The sequence below is a fragment of the Pseudonaja textilis genome, chromosome 3, assembly GCF_049901715.1.
Source record: "Pseudonaja textilis isolate UNSWEBS1 chromosome 3, rPseTex1.2, whole genome shotgun sequence".
NCBI lineage: Eukaryota > Metazoa > Chordata > Lepidosauria > Squamata > Elapidae > Pseudonaja > Pseudonaja textilis.
The window spans coordinates 33,972,474-33,988,298 of NC_141992.1; the positions used below are offsets into that span (position 1 = coordinate 33,972,474).

The 15,825-nt window shown below is 38.4% G+C and overlaps 1 protein-coding gene across 1 annotated transcript in view; it reads left to right on the forward strand.

Moving 5' to 3' along the window:
* NFS1 (NFS1 cysteine desulfurase) overlaps window positions 1–15,513 on the forward strand; it is a 21,503-nt gene extending 5,990 nt beyond the window's left edge. The window contains exons 5-13 of the mRNA XM_087929223.1: window positions 2,852–3,004; window positions 4,495–4,588; window positions 5,899–6,033; window positions 10,338–10,495; window positions 12,623–12,728; window positions 13,558–13,639; window positions 14,313–14,396; window positions 14,482–14,571; window positions 14,909–15,513. Coding sequence (XP_087785349.1) covers window positions 2,852–3,004; window positions 4,495–4,588; window positions 5,899–6,033; window positions 10,338–10,495; window positions 12,623–12,728; window positions 13,558–13,639; window positions 14,313–14,396; window positions 14,482–14,571; window positions 14,909–14,972 — 966 coding nt within the window. The 3' untranslated portion in view covers window positions 14,973–15,513. The remainder of the gene's footprint in view (window positions 1–2,851; window positions 3,005–4,494; window positions 4,589–5,898; window positions 6,034–10,337; window positions 10,496–12,622; window positions 12,729–13,557; window positions 13,640–14,312; window positions 14,397–14,481; window positions 14,572–14,908) is intronic.
* Window positions 15,514–15,825: the final 312 nt, after the last annotated feature.

A 15,825-nucleotide genomic window follows, 5' to 3' on the forward strand; every position in this document is an offset into this window, starting at 1 on the left:
TAGAGAGCGTTCGGGAGGGCAATCTCCTCTCTTCCACTGATGTCATGGAGGCTTCCTCCACATCCCCATTGGGCCTCATCATCGCCAGTTTTTCTGTTTCTGTTATCAGAACACCCATTACCAGTATCGAGCACTTCCCTTCGCCCTCTCATCAGCTTCAAGGGTCTTCACGAAGGTTCTGGCAGCATTGATGGCATCTCTGCTTTCTGTTCCAGTGAGGATCCAATGCTACTTGGACAACATTTTGATTCTGTCCTCCTTCATCCATGCAGCCCATCGGGATCTGCAAATTACCCTGTCCTATCTCCAGAGGCATGGATTTTTCTACTCCTGTCCACTCTAATGGTTCCTGCTTCCCTACCAATGAGCAGGAACCAGCCACTCATCCATCAAGGTCCCGCTCCCACCACAAATCCGGAGATCTCTCAGTTGGTGGTGTTCCCCGTTAAACTGGAAGGGACTCCTTTTCAGGGTCCCAGACAGGCTAGTGATAACCACAGATGCCTGCCTTCTGTGTTGGGGTTCCCATATGCAGGGCCTGATAGCTCAGGACCTTGGTCCAGGTCAGAGGCGGCCCTTCCCATAAATTGGGTAGAGCTCAGAGCCATTTTTCTACCTCTCAAGCATTTCAGGCACTCATGACCGGCTCTCTTGTTCTAGTCCTTATGGACAACATGGCCTCCATGAGTCATGTCAACCAGCGCGGGGAGACGAGGTCCAGAGCCCTCATGGGAGAGGCTCTACAGTTGGGGTTATGGGCAGAGCAACACCTGTTGTCGATCTCAGCGGACCACTTCTCCGGGATCGACAACTCCCAGGCCGACTGGCTCAGCAGGAGCCTAGTCGACCAGGCAGAATAGTCTATTCCTCCTTTTCTGTTCAGGGACCTTTCCCTCAGATTCGGAACGCCGGAGGTGGATCTTCTCCACTCCTCAATTTGCCCAGGTCACCAGATTCTTCACCAGGTTTCCTTGCCAGGGAGCGGAGTGGACCAATGCCCTTCGGTGCAGATGGCCCAAGGGTCTCCTCTATGCCTTTCCCCCGCTCCCATCATTCCGGCAGTAATTCGGAAGATGTTGGAGGAATGAGCAGAGGTCCTCCTCCTGGCACCCTATTGACCAAGGACACCCTGGTTTGCGGACCTGGTCAACCTGTCAGTGGCTTCTCCTTGGAGAATCCCAGCCCATCTAATCTCCCTTCATCAGGGGATTCTGCTCCACTCAGAGCCCCAGTGGCTCAAGCTGACCATGTGGCACTTGAGCGGCAGCGGCTAGAGGTGGCTGATTTTCCTGAAAGGGTTATCATCACTATCCTGGCATCTCGCAAACCTCCCACAAGGCGCATCTATGATGCCACCTGGAAGGCCCTTTCCCGATGGTGCCTTAGGGAGGGTCTCTCTCCCTCTTCAGCCCAGTTGCAGAGTTCTTAGATTCCTTCAGCATGACAGGTTTGGCCCCCAACACCTTACGCAGGCAGATTGAGGCCCTCTCCTCGGTTCTTTCATGGGGTTCGCTTCCTTCTTATCCCATCACCCTTCAGTCAGGAAGTTTTTGAAAGGGGCTTCCAACCTGCATCCTCCGGTGGTTCACAGGTATCCTTCCTGGGATCTTCATGTGGTCCTTTATGCCCTTACAAAGCCCCCTTTTGAACCCCTTAGAACATTGTCTCTCCATTTCCTGACTCTGAAGGTAGTGTTCCCCATTTCCATCACTTCAGCCAGGCGGGTATCCGAGCTCGCTGCTCTTTCCATCAGACAGGACCTTTGTTCCTTTCACAATGATAGGGTTGTCCTCAGTCTGGATCCCTCATTTATTCCAAGGGTTAACACCTGTTTCTCAGGTCCCAGGATATTATATTGCCTGGCTTCTGTCCCCTCCCGCACCATGACTTAGAGCAGCAGTGGCACTCACTAGACGTAGGTAGGGCTCTTAGAATATACATTAAGCGCACTTCTTCCTTCAGGAAGTCGGAAGCCATTTTGTTTCCTTTTCCCTTCTCACTTGGGGCACAAGGCCTCTTCTCCTATTAGCAGGTGGGTCAGATCTTGCACTGAGCAGGCCTACAAAGCTGCGGCCCTTCCAATTCCTCGAGGTCTGACGGCGCACTCTACCAGAAACGCGGCCACTTCGGCTGCCTGGGCGACCCAAGCACCCTTGGAGGAGATCTGTCATGTGGCCACATGGACATCTCTGTCTCCTTTCATCAGATACTACCGTCTGGATGTCTTTGCCTCAGCAGCCTTCGGCAGACGGGTGCTTCAATGAGTGGTTCAACAGTCAGTGTGATGAGCCGGACTAGGACCCGCCCGTGGACATGCAAGCTTTGGTATGTCCCATCCTGGGCTTTTGATGCAGCATGGAGGAGAATGGGCATTGGTAGAAGTTACCCTGAACGCCCTTTCTATCTATGCTGCGAGAGAGCCCAGCCCCTCCCTTGATTTGTCCGGAGAGGGTAAGTTATATTTCTGTATTCATTTGTGCTTTCAGAGACACCTTTCAGTCTGTCAAGTATCTTCGCCAAAGCTAGGTTCTCTTTCAGGGGCTGGCTTTTATATCTTAGTACAGACTCAGCTAAATGACATCATAGGAAGGAGTCAACCCATCCTGGGCTCTCTCGCAGCATAGATAGAAAGGGCGTTCAGGGTAACTTCTACCAACGCCCATTTCCTGCAGCTTATCACAGGGAGAAGACGTCCAGACTACCAGGCAACCTCCTCCTTCTCCTTATCAATTGCCTGAAGCTTTAAGGAAAATAACAATTTTACATTTCTAATTTAACATTCATGAAAACTACTGCTTGTCATCACTTTTGATAATGAAATCTTGGGTTTTTTTCTTGTATCAATTTAAAGGGCGTTGGAAGATTTTATAAATCCAGAAAGAAACATATAATTACAACACAAACTGAACACAAATGTGTGCTAGATTCTTGCCGTGCCCTAGAAGCTGAGGGCTTTCGAGTCACTTATTTACCTGTAAAGAAAAACGGCCTTATAGATATTAAGGTAAATGATTTATTTTCAAATATTTGTACATCTGAAGAACAGAGTGCTGTTTTAATTTTTTGCTGTCCTCATTAGCCTTAGTATATAGCTTTCTACATAAAATTTTCTCAATAAAAACAAACAAAATGTTTGTCAGGTAGAAGGTTAAAACTGATGTTCAGGATGTTAACCATTTCCAGTAGATCTAAGTACATTAATAAATGCAATTTAAAACATAGTAAGCTTGTTCTTACATTGAAATAATTTGATTAAATGATGATGGTTTACTTGTTAAGATGCAATTCTAAGAATATTAAGACCATACAGTATTCAATTTAATGGAACTGTTGAGTATGCATACATAGGATTGCATCAAATAACATTCATTTGTTTGTTTGTTAAAACTTGCTGCTTTTTTACTTCAACAAGAATTGTGATCTGGGATTCCATTTTAAAATGGAAATTACAAAGTCATAATAATTTTAAAAAGAGTAGGGAAAGCTTGACTTCTTTCCATATTCTTATCAGGTAGCCATGTTATCTGTATAACAAAGTAATATTCTGCATGTATGTACATTTCTGTTTTCTTGTGTTATCTCTGCATTTGTGTATCTGCACACTGGGAGGTATGGGGAAAGCTACATATGCTTTGTTCTGGGTCATATGACTAGGAGGTAAAGGGACTTAGAATAGCAGTCACCAACCTTCTGAGCCACTGCACAAATATCTCTCCCATAGGATACATTTGGAGCGGTTTTTTTCCTAGCCTCCAACCTAATCCAGTTATTTTCAAATATTGTCTACTGTTCCCTACATACCAGTCTTCACTCTATTTTGTTCAGCTTTCAGAGAGTTATCCTGCTGAAAGACAAAGTTTGCAGATCCTTTATGTAATTTTTTCCAGCTTTAAAAATTCAAGTAATCAGAATGTGATGGGCTATATGTGGTCTTATATATTAATACAGAGATTTGTAGCCATCCTTTATCTTTTTAAATATAATTCTATGTATAGGATTATACTTCTAAATTAATTGTTAACTATATGAACAAAATCCATGGAAGCTACATGTCTATCAAACAGTAGAATATTGTAATGTGGGAAGAAATATTGTTTTTGTTGATTTTAGACATTACTTGACCACTCAGAGGCAATGTATGACTAATTTTGTTTGCATTAGGATTCATCAAGTTTAACAACCATTACAGTTACCCCCTCTCTCTTGCTGGGGTGGTAGAATTGTGGGGCCTATATTATGAGGATGTGACATAAAACAATAGCTCTGCCTCTCTAGTTTGAGAATTCAAATAAGGAAGATGTATACAATACATAGTTTGTTTTCCTTGGATTGCCTAAGGCTATGTCAAACTTGAACTGATAGAATGAACTTAGAATAAGCTATTTTAAGATTCTAATAGCCAGTTCTGAGCTTGACCCATTATATTTCACTTGTTTTGAACTTGAACTGGTTTGTACATATCTAATTATTTCCCTCTTGTATTATTTTTATCAGGAACTGAAAAATGCAATAGAACCTGATACAAGCCTAGTGTCAATAATGACTGTGAACAATGAAATAGGAGTGAAACAGCCAATTAGAGATATTGGTACGTAGACATGAATTGTGATCTATGCTCCAAATAATGGCATGTGTAAAACATTGGAGGGGCCATCATATGTAGACTAAGCTGCTTTAATTGGTTAAAAGTAATCACAATTTTATTACAGTACTTACCGGTACACAGTATAGGTAGCCATTGATTTATAATAGCAATAGGGACTGGAATTTTTGTTCTTAAGTAATGTATTCATGAAGCATGACCACATCAGTTATTAACAACAATCCCTGAAGCCCCAGTTATCATTGTTTATTGAATTCTATGGCCATTGGCTGAGGCAGTTTCTGGCTGGCTACTCACAACCAAATCAGTGGGGAAACCAGGAAATAGCAAGTTTAGGCAGCTGGCAGGTAAATAGCTGCTGCTGAGTGGGGAAGGAGATGTGGGGGGCAGGTGCAAAGGTGTGAGGGAGGCTTGGCAAGGCTTGGGGAGGATACATAAGGATGCAAGGGAGATGCAATGAGGATTGGGAAGGGTGCAAAGGAGATGTCGCAAGGGTTGGAGAGGGTACACGGGGATGCATGAGATATGAGGAAGGCACAGAGAGGCTCATGAAGAGTGCATAGGAGTATGCAAGTGGCTTGCACAGTGCAAGCGCAGAGGAATTGAGTGAGTGGCATGGTGGGAGACATTTACCCCAAGAACTTGGGATCTACCTGGCTTCCCCATTTACTTTCTGGGAACGGCTTTCTCCATAGACAGGGAAAGGTTGCAAATGGCCATCACATGATAGCAGGACACTGCAACTGGTTGTAAGTGCAAGCTGCTTGCCAAGCGTCCAGATCATGATCCTGTGTCTGTGGGAATGCTGGAATGGCTGGAACTCTGAGGATTAAATTGTCTCAGTTTATTGCCTCCAGCTTTTGTCATGAATTTTGCCAGTAAGTAAAATTCATCTGCAACTATATTGTCTAGTGGCTGACTTCTCTATATAATACAAGAAAGAGTTTAAGGTTTATGAACCCTAGGTAGGAAAAGTTGACTTAGAAATAACCAGGGGATATTTCCTTTTTTTTTTTTTTGGTAGTCTTTCTTTTAGATTTTCTCATTAGCTTCCAGGGCAGATGCTAAATACAGCATAGAAGAAAGTGAATAAGTTAGTGAACTGCCTACCTCCCTATATTAGAGACAGATACTTCCTATAAATCTAAATCAAGGACTTACATATGAGGAGAAAACAATTGCTTTGATTAATCCTCAAAATTATCCTTTGAAGATAAATATTAGTTTCTATACTTAAAATACTCATTTTAAGATGACAAATAATTATACTGTGGTGTTTTTTTTTTTAATTACAGGTGACATATGCAGTTCCAATAAAGTTTTTTTTCATACAGATGCTGCACAGGCAGTTGGAAAAATCCCTCTGGATGTCAGTGATATGAAAATTGATTTAATGAGCATAAGTGGCCATAAAATTTATGGTCCCAAAGGTATTAATATTTAGTGAGTCCTTGTATTTAAAAAAGAGTCATTATTGCATGAATGTTATAATTGCTGAACTTTACTTAATTGTAGTTTCCCTAAGATTTTGGATTGATTAATATTGAAGTAAGAGCTTATTATTTTTTATTTACTTTTAAAAAATATTTAGAAATCTTTTGAAAAGGCAATCGCTTATTGAGGTATTATTTTAATTGAATTGTAGGATATTCTTTGTTGTAATTCTTAAGTATTTTATGCAAGTGGTTGTTGTTAGTCACGAAGTTGTGTCCAACTCATTGCGACCCAATGGACCATGTTCCTCCAAGCCTTCCTCTCCTCTACCATCCTCTGGAGTCCATTTAAGCTCACACCTACTACTTCAATGACTCCATCCAGCCACCTCATTCTCTGTCATTCTCTTCTATTGCCCTTAATCTTTCCCAGCATTAGGCTCTTATCCAATGAGTCCTTCCTCCTCATTAGGTGGCCAAAGTATTTAAGTTTCATCTTCAGGATCTGGCCTTCTAAAGAGCAGTCAGGGTTGATCTCTTCTAGGACTGACTGGTTTGATTGCCTTGCAGTCCAAGGGACTCACAGGAGTCTTCTCCAGCACCATAGTTCAAAGGCCTCAATTCTTTGGTGCTCAGCCTTTCTTTCTTTTTTAAAAAATTAAAAATAAACTTTATTAAAGATTAAAAATATATATATACATACATAATACGTAGAATACAACATTTCGTTGCAAACAAAATCAATATACAAATACATAACAAATAAACATAAAACATACACATTTCTAATCAGCTAAAATGATGTGATCTTTTATTGAAATAATTTTACTAGTATTCATTTCCTGTTTTTGGTAAATGCTCTTAATCTAACCACTTTACTTTTCAAATCCTTTTCTTTTTATTCCGTGGTTTTTATCTTTGATCCAATTGTACCATTTTCCCCAAGCTGTACTATATTTTGAGTCTACCTTATCCCTACGTTTTTGGGTAAGTAGGTCCATTTCAGCGCAGTCAAGAACTTTCTGAATTATCAAATTACTTGTTGGCATTTGGTCACCCTTCCAGCATTGTGCCAATGTAATTCTTGCTGCCGTAATTATATAGAGAATTAAATATTTCATTTCTTTTGCGTAGTCCCCTTTTAACATTCCCAACAAAAATATTTCGGCCTTAAATTCTAGTTGAATATTTGTAATTTCTTTTATCCAAATTCTAATTTTTTTCCAGTACTTTTTACTTTTTGGGCAAAGCCACCAAGTGTGAAAGAAGGTACCCCTCATTTGCTTACATTTCCAGCAAGTCGGACTTAAGCTTGGGTACATATTCGCTAATCTTGAGGATGCCAGATATCACCGGTAACAAATTTTATATTGATTTTCTTTATAAACAGCCAATTTTGTTCTTTTGTAATTTTGTTTCCAGACTTTTTCCCAATCTTCCAGATTAATGTTGTGTCCTACATTCCTTGCCCATACAGTCATTGGGCCTTTAACTATTTCTTCCGCCATTTCGAATTCTAGTAGGTAATTGTACATTTTAGAAATTAATTTTTCATCCATTCCCTCTAATATTTTATCTAATTGGTTCAGTTTTACCTCAATTCCAAATTCTTCTATGTCTTTTTTATACCTCATTTTAAGTTGTAAATATGTCCACCACTCTATTTTCATGCCTTGCTCTCTACGTTCTGGGGAGTTTAGGACATCATAATATCAAATCTTTCTTCCAGTTTCTAAAGCATTGGGGTGGATCAATGCCTCCTACACACCCTGGAATCTTCATATAATGTTTATGTTTAATCTCTTTTCACACTTTCAATAGTGAGCTTCGAATTACACGCCTATTAAAGTGTGCATAGCTCTTATTTCCTGGGTTCCACATGAAGGCATGCCACCCCGCCTCCAGATCGTGCCCTTCTAGGGTTAAAATTCTTTTGTTTCTGAGGTTGGCCCATTCTTTAATCCATGTTAAGACTGCTGCTTTATAGTATATTTCCAGGCAGGGAGTCCAAATCCACCTCTGCATCTATTGTAATGTGCTTAGTTTTATTCTCGCCCTTTTCTTTGACCAAATAAATTTCATGGTAAATTTGTTTAAATCATTTAAAAATTTTTTGTCTAATTTAATTGGAATAGTCTGAAAAAGAAATAGTATTCTCGGCAAGATGTTCATTTTGTTGGTCGCAATTCTCCCTAACGTTGATAATTGTAGTTTCCCCCATTTTTCTAAATCCTTTTTCATTTCTAGTACTAGTTTTACATAATTATCTTCTTTTATTGTTGAACATCTTGCTGGGTGCTCAGCCTTTCTTATGGTCCAACTTTCACAGCCATACATTGCAACTGGGAAAACCATAGCCTTGACTATACGCACTTTTGTTGGCAGGGTGATATCTCTGCTTTTTAGTATGCTGTCTAGATTTGCCATAGCTTTCCTCCCCAGGAGCAAGCATCTTTTAATTTCTTGGCTGCAGTCCCCATCTGCGATGATCTTGGAGCCCAGGAAAATAAAATCTGTCACAACCTCCATTTCTTCCCCATCTATTTGCCAAGAATTGAGAGGGCTGGATGCCATGATCTTAGTTTTCTTAATGTTGAGTTTCAAGCCAATTTTTGCACTCTCCTTCCTCACCTGCATCAAGAGGCTCTTTAGTTCCTCTAAATATTTTAGAATTATGTGGAAGCATTATTTTGTTTTTTAAGGTAGCATTGATCCAATTATTCTGTATAATCTAGGAAGTATTTATTCAGGTCTTGGCTGCATCAATGCCTTAGTACCGGTATTTAGCAATGACTGAAAGCTAATGCTCTCTTAAAACAAACAGACAAAGAAGAATGATTAAATAATCATTTTAAACATGTTGCCACTTTATAAACATAACCTGTCCCCAAGGTAATTAAACTGAAACTGCCAAAGATTCTTTGTTTCTTCTGTAATTTTGGATGTTAATTTCCCCTATTGACTTATAGCCATTAAATTCAGTGTAAAGTGATTATACAGTAAAGTCAGCTTTTTAGAAGTCCCTATTTGCATTTCAATGTAAATGAATTTCTTCTAAGCAATACAGTATTTCTGCTACAAGCATAGCTTGATTTTTTGCATTATGTTTTTGTTATACAGGTAGTCCTCAACTTACAACAGTTCATTTAGTGACTGTTCAAAGTTACAACAGCATTGAAAAAAGTGACTTATGACCATTTTTCTCACAACCATTACAGCATCCCTATGGTCACATGATCACAATTCAAATGCTTGGCAACTAACTCATATATACGACAGATGCAGTGTCCTAGGGTCAGGAAATCACCTTTTGCGACCTTCTGACAAGCAAAGTCAGTGGGAAAGCCAGATTCATTTAACAACTGTGTTAGTAACTTAATAACTGTAGTGATTCACTTAACAACTATGGCAGGAAAGGTAGTAAAATGGGGCAAAATTCACTTAACAAATATTTCACTTAGCAACAGAAATGTTAGGCTGAATTATGGTCATAAATTGAGGACTGTATTAGGAGAAGGAAGCTTTCTAAATTGTATAACAGCTTGAATTCAGAAAAAATTGTATTAGTTTACCTATTCACATATCTTAAACCAGACAGGCTTTTCCTTTTTTTTTCATTCCTTTTTTTCTTTTCTTTTTTCTTCTTTTCTTTCCAATCATGCAGAAAATTATCAGCACTTCAGCCTTTACTTTGGCATGGATCAATGGAGTAATACACTTGACTTTTGGATTTATGACACTATGTTTAGAAAAAGATTTGCTAGTTGGAATTGCTAAATAGAACTAAGAATCCTGATTTTATATATATATATATATATATATATGTTTTCTGAGGTTCTCGGGTATTTGTATGTGGATCTTTGGTTGTTCGGGTTTTCTCCCGTAAGATTGAAGTATCTAGGCAACGTTTCGATGAAGTCTCATTCATCATCTTCAGGCTTCTGTCTCCGGCTCTGTGCTTCTCAGAGTGATGTGAGATTGCAGCTGCAATCTCACATCACTCTGAGAAGCACAGAGCCGAGACAGAAGCCTGAAGATGATGAATGAGACTTCATCAAACTTGCCTAGATACTCGAATCTTACGCTGAGAAAACCCGAACAACCAAAGATCCATACACACACACACACACACACACACACACACACACACACAGTGTATTTGTAAGCCCCTGAAATATCTTGAATTGAACAAAAAATATTTTTGTGTTTAAGGGGTTGGTGCAATTTATATATATATATACTGTGTATTTGTAAGCCCCTGAAATACCTTGAATTGAACAAAAAATATTTTTGTGTTTAAGGGGTTGGTGCAATTTATGTCCGGCGGCGACCAAGAGTAAGAGTAGAACCTATACAAAGCGGAGGAGGTCAAGAGCGAGGATTACGTTCTGGAACTGTGCCAACTCCATTAGTAGTTGGCCTTGGGGCAGCTTGTGAATTGGCACAGCAAGAAATGGAGGTAAAAATTGAGATTCAATTTCTCTGTATGGGTAGTCCTTGACTTACAACTAGTCATTTAGTTACAATTTGAAGTTACAACCTAGCCAGGAGAAAGGACTTATGACCCATATCTGATTTTCTAACAATTGCCCCATGAACCAGCTCCGGTGGCCTAGAAGTGGAGCTCTCGCCTCACAATCAGAAGGCTGTGAGTTTGATCCCAGGTAGAGGCTGGACTCTCCTGTTTGAGCAGGGGGTTGCACTAGATGACCTCCAAGGTCCCTTCCAACTCTGTTATTCTACGTTCTATCACATGACCACACTTCGGACACACAGCAACATGGCTGTATTTACAGCTATTTGCAGTGTCCCATGGCACTTACTTCTGGCTTTTGGAAAAACTCTATCCATAGCGAACAATGGGTTCACACTTACAATTGCCATCTTCACTTAATGACTGCTGCAAAAAAGTTGTAAAATAGGCTAGTCACGGGACTTATCCATTTTATGACCATCATGACATCCAATCATAGTGGGCAGGCTCCACTCTGGTCATATAATGAACATTACCCATGTAGTCTATCCATAGCATATTTTGGACTGTTTTTGTTTTTGAGATATTCATAGCATAATGATTTAAATTGAATGTCTATAATATTATTATGTGGTGATCTGGAATTGGATTTAATATATCTTTGACAGGTTTGACATTTTTTGAGCCTTGGTGGTGTAGTGGTTAGAGTGCAGTACTGCAGGCTACTTCTGCTGACTGCCAATTGCCTGCAATTTGGCAGTTCAAATCCCGCCAGGTTCAAAGTTGACTCAGCCTTCTATCCTTCTGAGGTCAGTAAAATGAGGACCCAGATTATTGGGGTCAATATGCTGACTCTGTAAACTGCTTAGGGAGGGCTGTAAAAGATTGTAAAGCGGTATGTAAGTTTAAGTGCTATTGCTTTGTAATCACCAGTATTGAGACAAATTCTATTGGATTTTTTCTTCTTTTTTCTTTTTTTAATCGGTGTCTCTGTTTTGCTCACATAACAACTCTAAATAAATCAACATTTATATTTACATTGCTCTTTGGATCGTCTTTATTACGCAGAAGCAAAAGACATACATGTAATTCTCAGTTAACAACCACTCATTCAGTGACAATTGAAAGTTATGATGCTGCTGAATGAGTGGTACTGGTCCTTGAAGCTGTGGCCGGCACAGCAATCCTGAAGTCATGTGATCGCAATTCGAATGCTTGGTAATTGACTAGCCCTTACAACAATTGCAGCATCCCATAAAGTCAATGGGGAAACCGGCAGGTAATGTTGCAGTTTGCTCCCACTTCCATCACATTTTCTTAAGGGTCCCCAGTGTGGAAGTATGAGATCCTGGGGATCTTGTACTCAGTAGCACATGCCTGCCCAGAGCAATCATTGCTTGCTTTCCATTCCTCTCCCAGTGAGGTTCATCCTGGGCCATAGCATCCACCTGTGCACTTACTCTCACTTTAAAACATGCAGATTCCTGCCCAGCCACAATTGGACCAGGCTACAGCACCTACCAGCTTGTTTGCAAACCACCTAAGGAATGGTTTGTTGTGACTGGGACCTGCAACTTCTTGTCAGCTTTTCCATTGCCTTTGCTTGTCAGAAGCCAGCAGTAAGTCACAATTTGTGGTCATGTGAAATACTTAATTGATTGTTTTATTGATTATGTGTATATGCTGCCCATCTCACGATCAAGCAACTCTGAGCAGTATATGCATTTAATAAAAAAAGAAATAATGACCCACAATCCTTGTTTAACAATAGCAATTGAGGTCACTGAGAATTGCTGTCACTATGTGATGCAGTGACATGACATTGTGCTTTTCAACTGAATTGCTTAGTGGTGGAAATTCCAGTTCCAATTATTGTCATTTAGCAAGCCATATATAAAGTAATATTACATTAATAACACTTTTATGGTTAATATATGTATGAACTTGGATGAAAAAACATGTCTTATTATTTCTAAATTTTGATGGTGTTAGTGTGTTCTGTTTTCTAGTCCTGTTTAATAAAACTCAAAATGATTAATGAGGCAATTAGATTAAACTGGTCAAAGTTCAAATCCATTGTGATAAATTAATCAGTTTTTGTTTCTTTTCTAGTATGACCATAAACGAATTAGCTTATTAGCTGATAGGCTAATCACAAAAATAATATCAGAAATTCCTGATGTTGTAATGAATGGAGACCCAATGGATCGTTATCCAGGTATAATTAGCAGAATGTAGACCTTTGTCATTCAGTTATTGACTACACACACACACATATACATTTGAAAGCATTTTTGTAACATTCCTCTGAAATCTGACTTACAATATATATATCTAGAACAAAATAACTGTTTTAGAATTGAACATGACTAACTGCATAGTAGTTCCATGCAATCCATAACCCCAAAAGACTACTGTGAAGTAATAAAATTCTCATTCCTTATAGTTTCACTTCAGTGAAGACACTGTGTTTGTGTGTGTGTGGCAAATTGAGAGATAAAATTGTAACATCAGAGTTAAAACATAGATTGGTCCATTATCACATCATCGTTGTCTATTTAAGGTATTAATTAGAATTAAGTAATTCCAACTGGTAATTTGTGGGATATTTGATATTGAAATATAATTCTGTAGTAATATTTAATACTAAATGGCAGTTGGTCTGTAATGTCCAATGATTTATGGATTGTACATTATTTTAATTATGTTTTATATCCAAAAATTACTTATAAAAGGGTGCTAGAGTAACTCCAATGTGTGGAAACAAGGAGCAGAGAAGAGTCCTCTTATAGTCAAGGAAAATCTTCTTTCTTTTTTTCTGTGTCACCTTCATTGCCATCTTCATAATGGCTCTAAGTGTCTTATAATGACAGCTGCAGTATAACAAACTGCTTGAACATATAACTGCATTAATTTTCATAACTGCTGAACAGCATTTTGGAAGATAAAATAAGATTCTTGTAAAGAATAGTTCTAAAAACGGAAAATTGTTGTTTAAGTTGTTTAAGACTATTAAATAATCTGATTTTGCTCTGTTAACAATGCAGGCTGCATCAATTTATCATTTGCATATGTGGAAGGGGAAAGCTTGCTGATGGCCCTGAAAGATGTGGCACTCTCTTCTGGAAGGTATAACTTTATATGTAAAATGGCACATGACTCAGCCTAATCTGCTTCTAAAGAAAAGACTGCTTGGAATTCCCAAAGAAATTGGAATTTGAAAGAAAATCCTAATAAAAGAGGCATGTAACACTAAAAATCTAGGCTGAGCCTGTAATCAGTTTTTTCAGAATAACCTTTTTGATTAGGAATGGCATTGACTGGCTTCCAATCATTTCTTTTTTAAAAAAAGTTATAATTTCAGGTTTTTTTAACATCTGTAAATATGCACTAAATTGGAGAAGTTAGCAATAAGGTTTGACTATTGAGAACGGAATCCATTAGTTAATCCTTTTTGCTTTTAATCTTTTTTCTTCTCAATTATTTTAATAATTTGAACATGCAAATGAATTCAAGAGATGCTTCCAATGATCCAGTTCACATGTAATCCTCTTGACTACATTGTCTTATATTTGGGTCTTATTTCTTTCTTTTCTTTTCCTTCTCCATTCCTTCATTGATTATGCAAAATAAATCCTCGTTTTGGAGAGGATTTCATGCCACTTTCATTAGAACTAGGTTATCCAAAGTACTTTGATGAAAGTTATAAAGGAGGTATATTCAGAGTATAGCAAACCATAACCTGCTCTTTTCATGCCTACTCTTGTTTTGCATTAAAAGAAATATATTCTTTTCTTGATAGTGCTTGTACATCTGCATCTTTGGAACCGTCATACGTATTGCGTGCTATTGGAACAGATGAAGATTTGGCTCATTCATCCATAAGGTAAGCTTTATTTTGATAAAAGGAAAATTGTTTGTCATCTTTGTATATATGTTTTGTGCTTGATTTGTGTTTTATTTTATTTCAGATTCGGAATTGGACGTTTTACTACTGAAGAAGAAGTAGATTATACTGTAAATAAATGCATACAACATGTGAAAAGATTAAGAGAAATGAGGTAAATATTTTTATTAAAAATAGTATTTTTATTCATTTAAAATTAAATTTGGATAAAGATTGTGAAGAGAATTAGATTATTTGTTGTGTTCTTCAGTTGTGTCTGCTGTGAATGATCAGATCTATGTAGCTAATTTAAATAGCTGCTACGTACAGCTGGTAATGTATGCTGTGTCATTAGAATTATACTAATAGTAGCTATGCGGTATTATGGATCCATCACAGGTACCTTTGCTGTATCTGTCAGCAGCTCTTTGGGGAAAAAAGGATTATTTGTCTTATGACAAATATAATTTATAGTTCTGAGGAACTGAAATTTATTTTTTCTTATTTTACAGTCCACTGTGGGAGATGGTACAGGACGGAATTGATTTGAAGAGCATTAAATGGACACAGCATTAAAATACTTATATACCAGACTGCATGGTTGGATTAAATGTTTCTGTACATTCCTGAGGAAAAGTATCTCGTTTTAAGTGTGCAGTTCCTGTGTGACTAGTGAAATGCATTTTTTTTAAAAATACAGAGCCTGAAACTAATTCTAAGACAAGAGTTTTGTTTTGTGCATTAACTTTCACATAAAGAAGTATACATGGACATAAAATATGCTGACACCAAAGAAGTTGTGGTACTTTTATTTTTAGGTGATTTTGTCACAGCTTGGTATAATGAGACTTCAGAATTGTATCATTGTGGAAAAATGGTTGGTGTTGTTGGTCTTCTGTAAGCATCATGAGGCCATTCTGAATGTATTTTATCATGTTACTTTGCAGAAACATATTATACACTCAGAAATAATATTTCTTATAGAAAGGAGTTGATTAAATCCTATGTTTACACACTGGTGCTTGTTATGTAGCAGTGAGCATGCTAAGCTAACTAAATCTATAGATATATTTCCTATATAAAGTTCAAATGAAAGTAAAAGAATTAATGTTATGTATTTTACACAGTTATGTATTTCATGTAGAAGCTGTACCAATGCAATTTTTGTGCTTAAACTAATAGAAAAGAACATGGAATACAATAAAAAAAACACGCTTTGTCGCATTTGTAGATCAAGAGAAAACATTTGATAGAGTTCATAGGAAAATGTTAGGACAAACACTGACCCAATATGAAGTGAACCAGTGGTGGTATTCTACTGGTTTGGCACGGTTCTACCGAGCCAGTAGCAGCAATGGGCAGCGGAGACCGAACTGGTTCTCTCCACCACTCTGCTGTTGGGCCCACCCGCCCGCCTGGGCTCCCATAC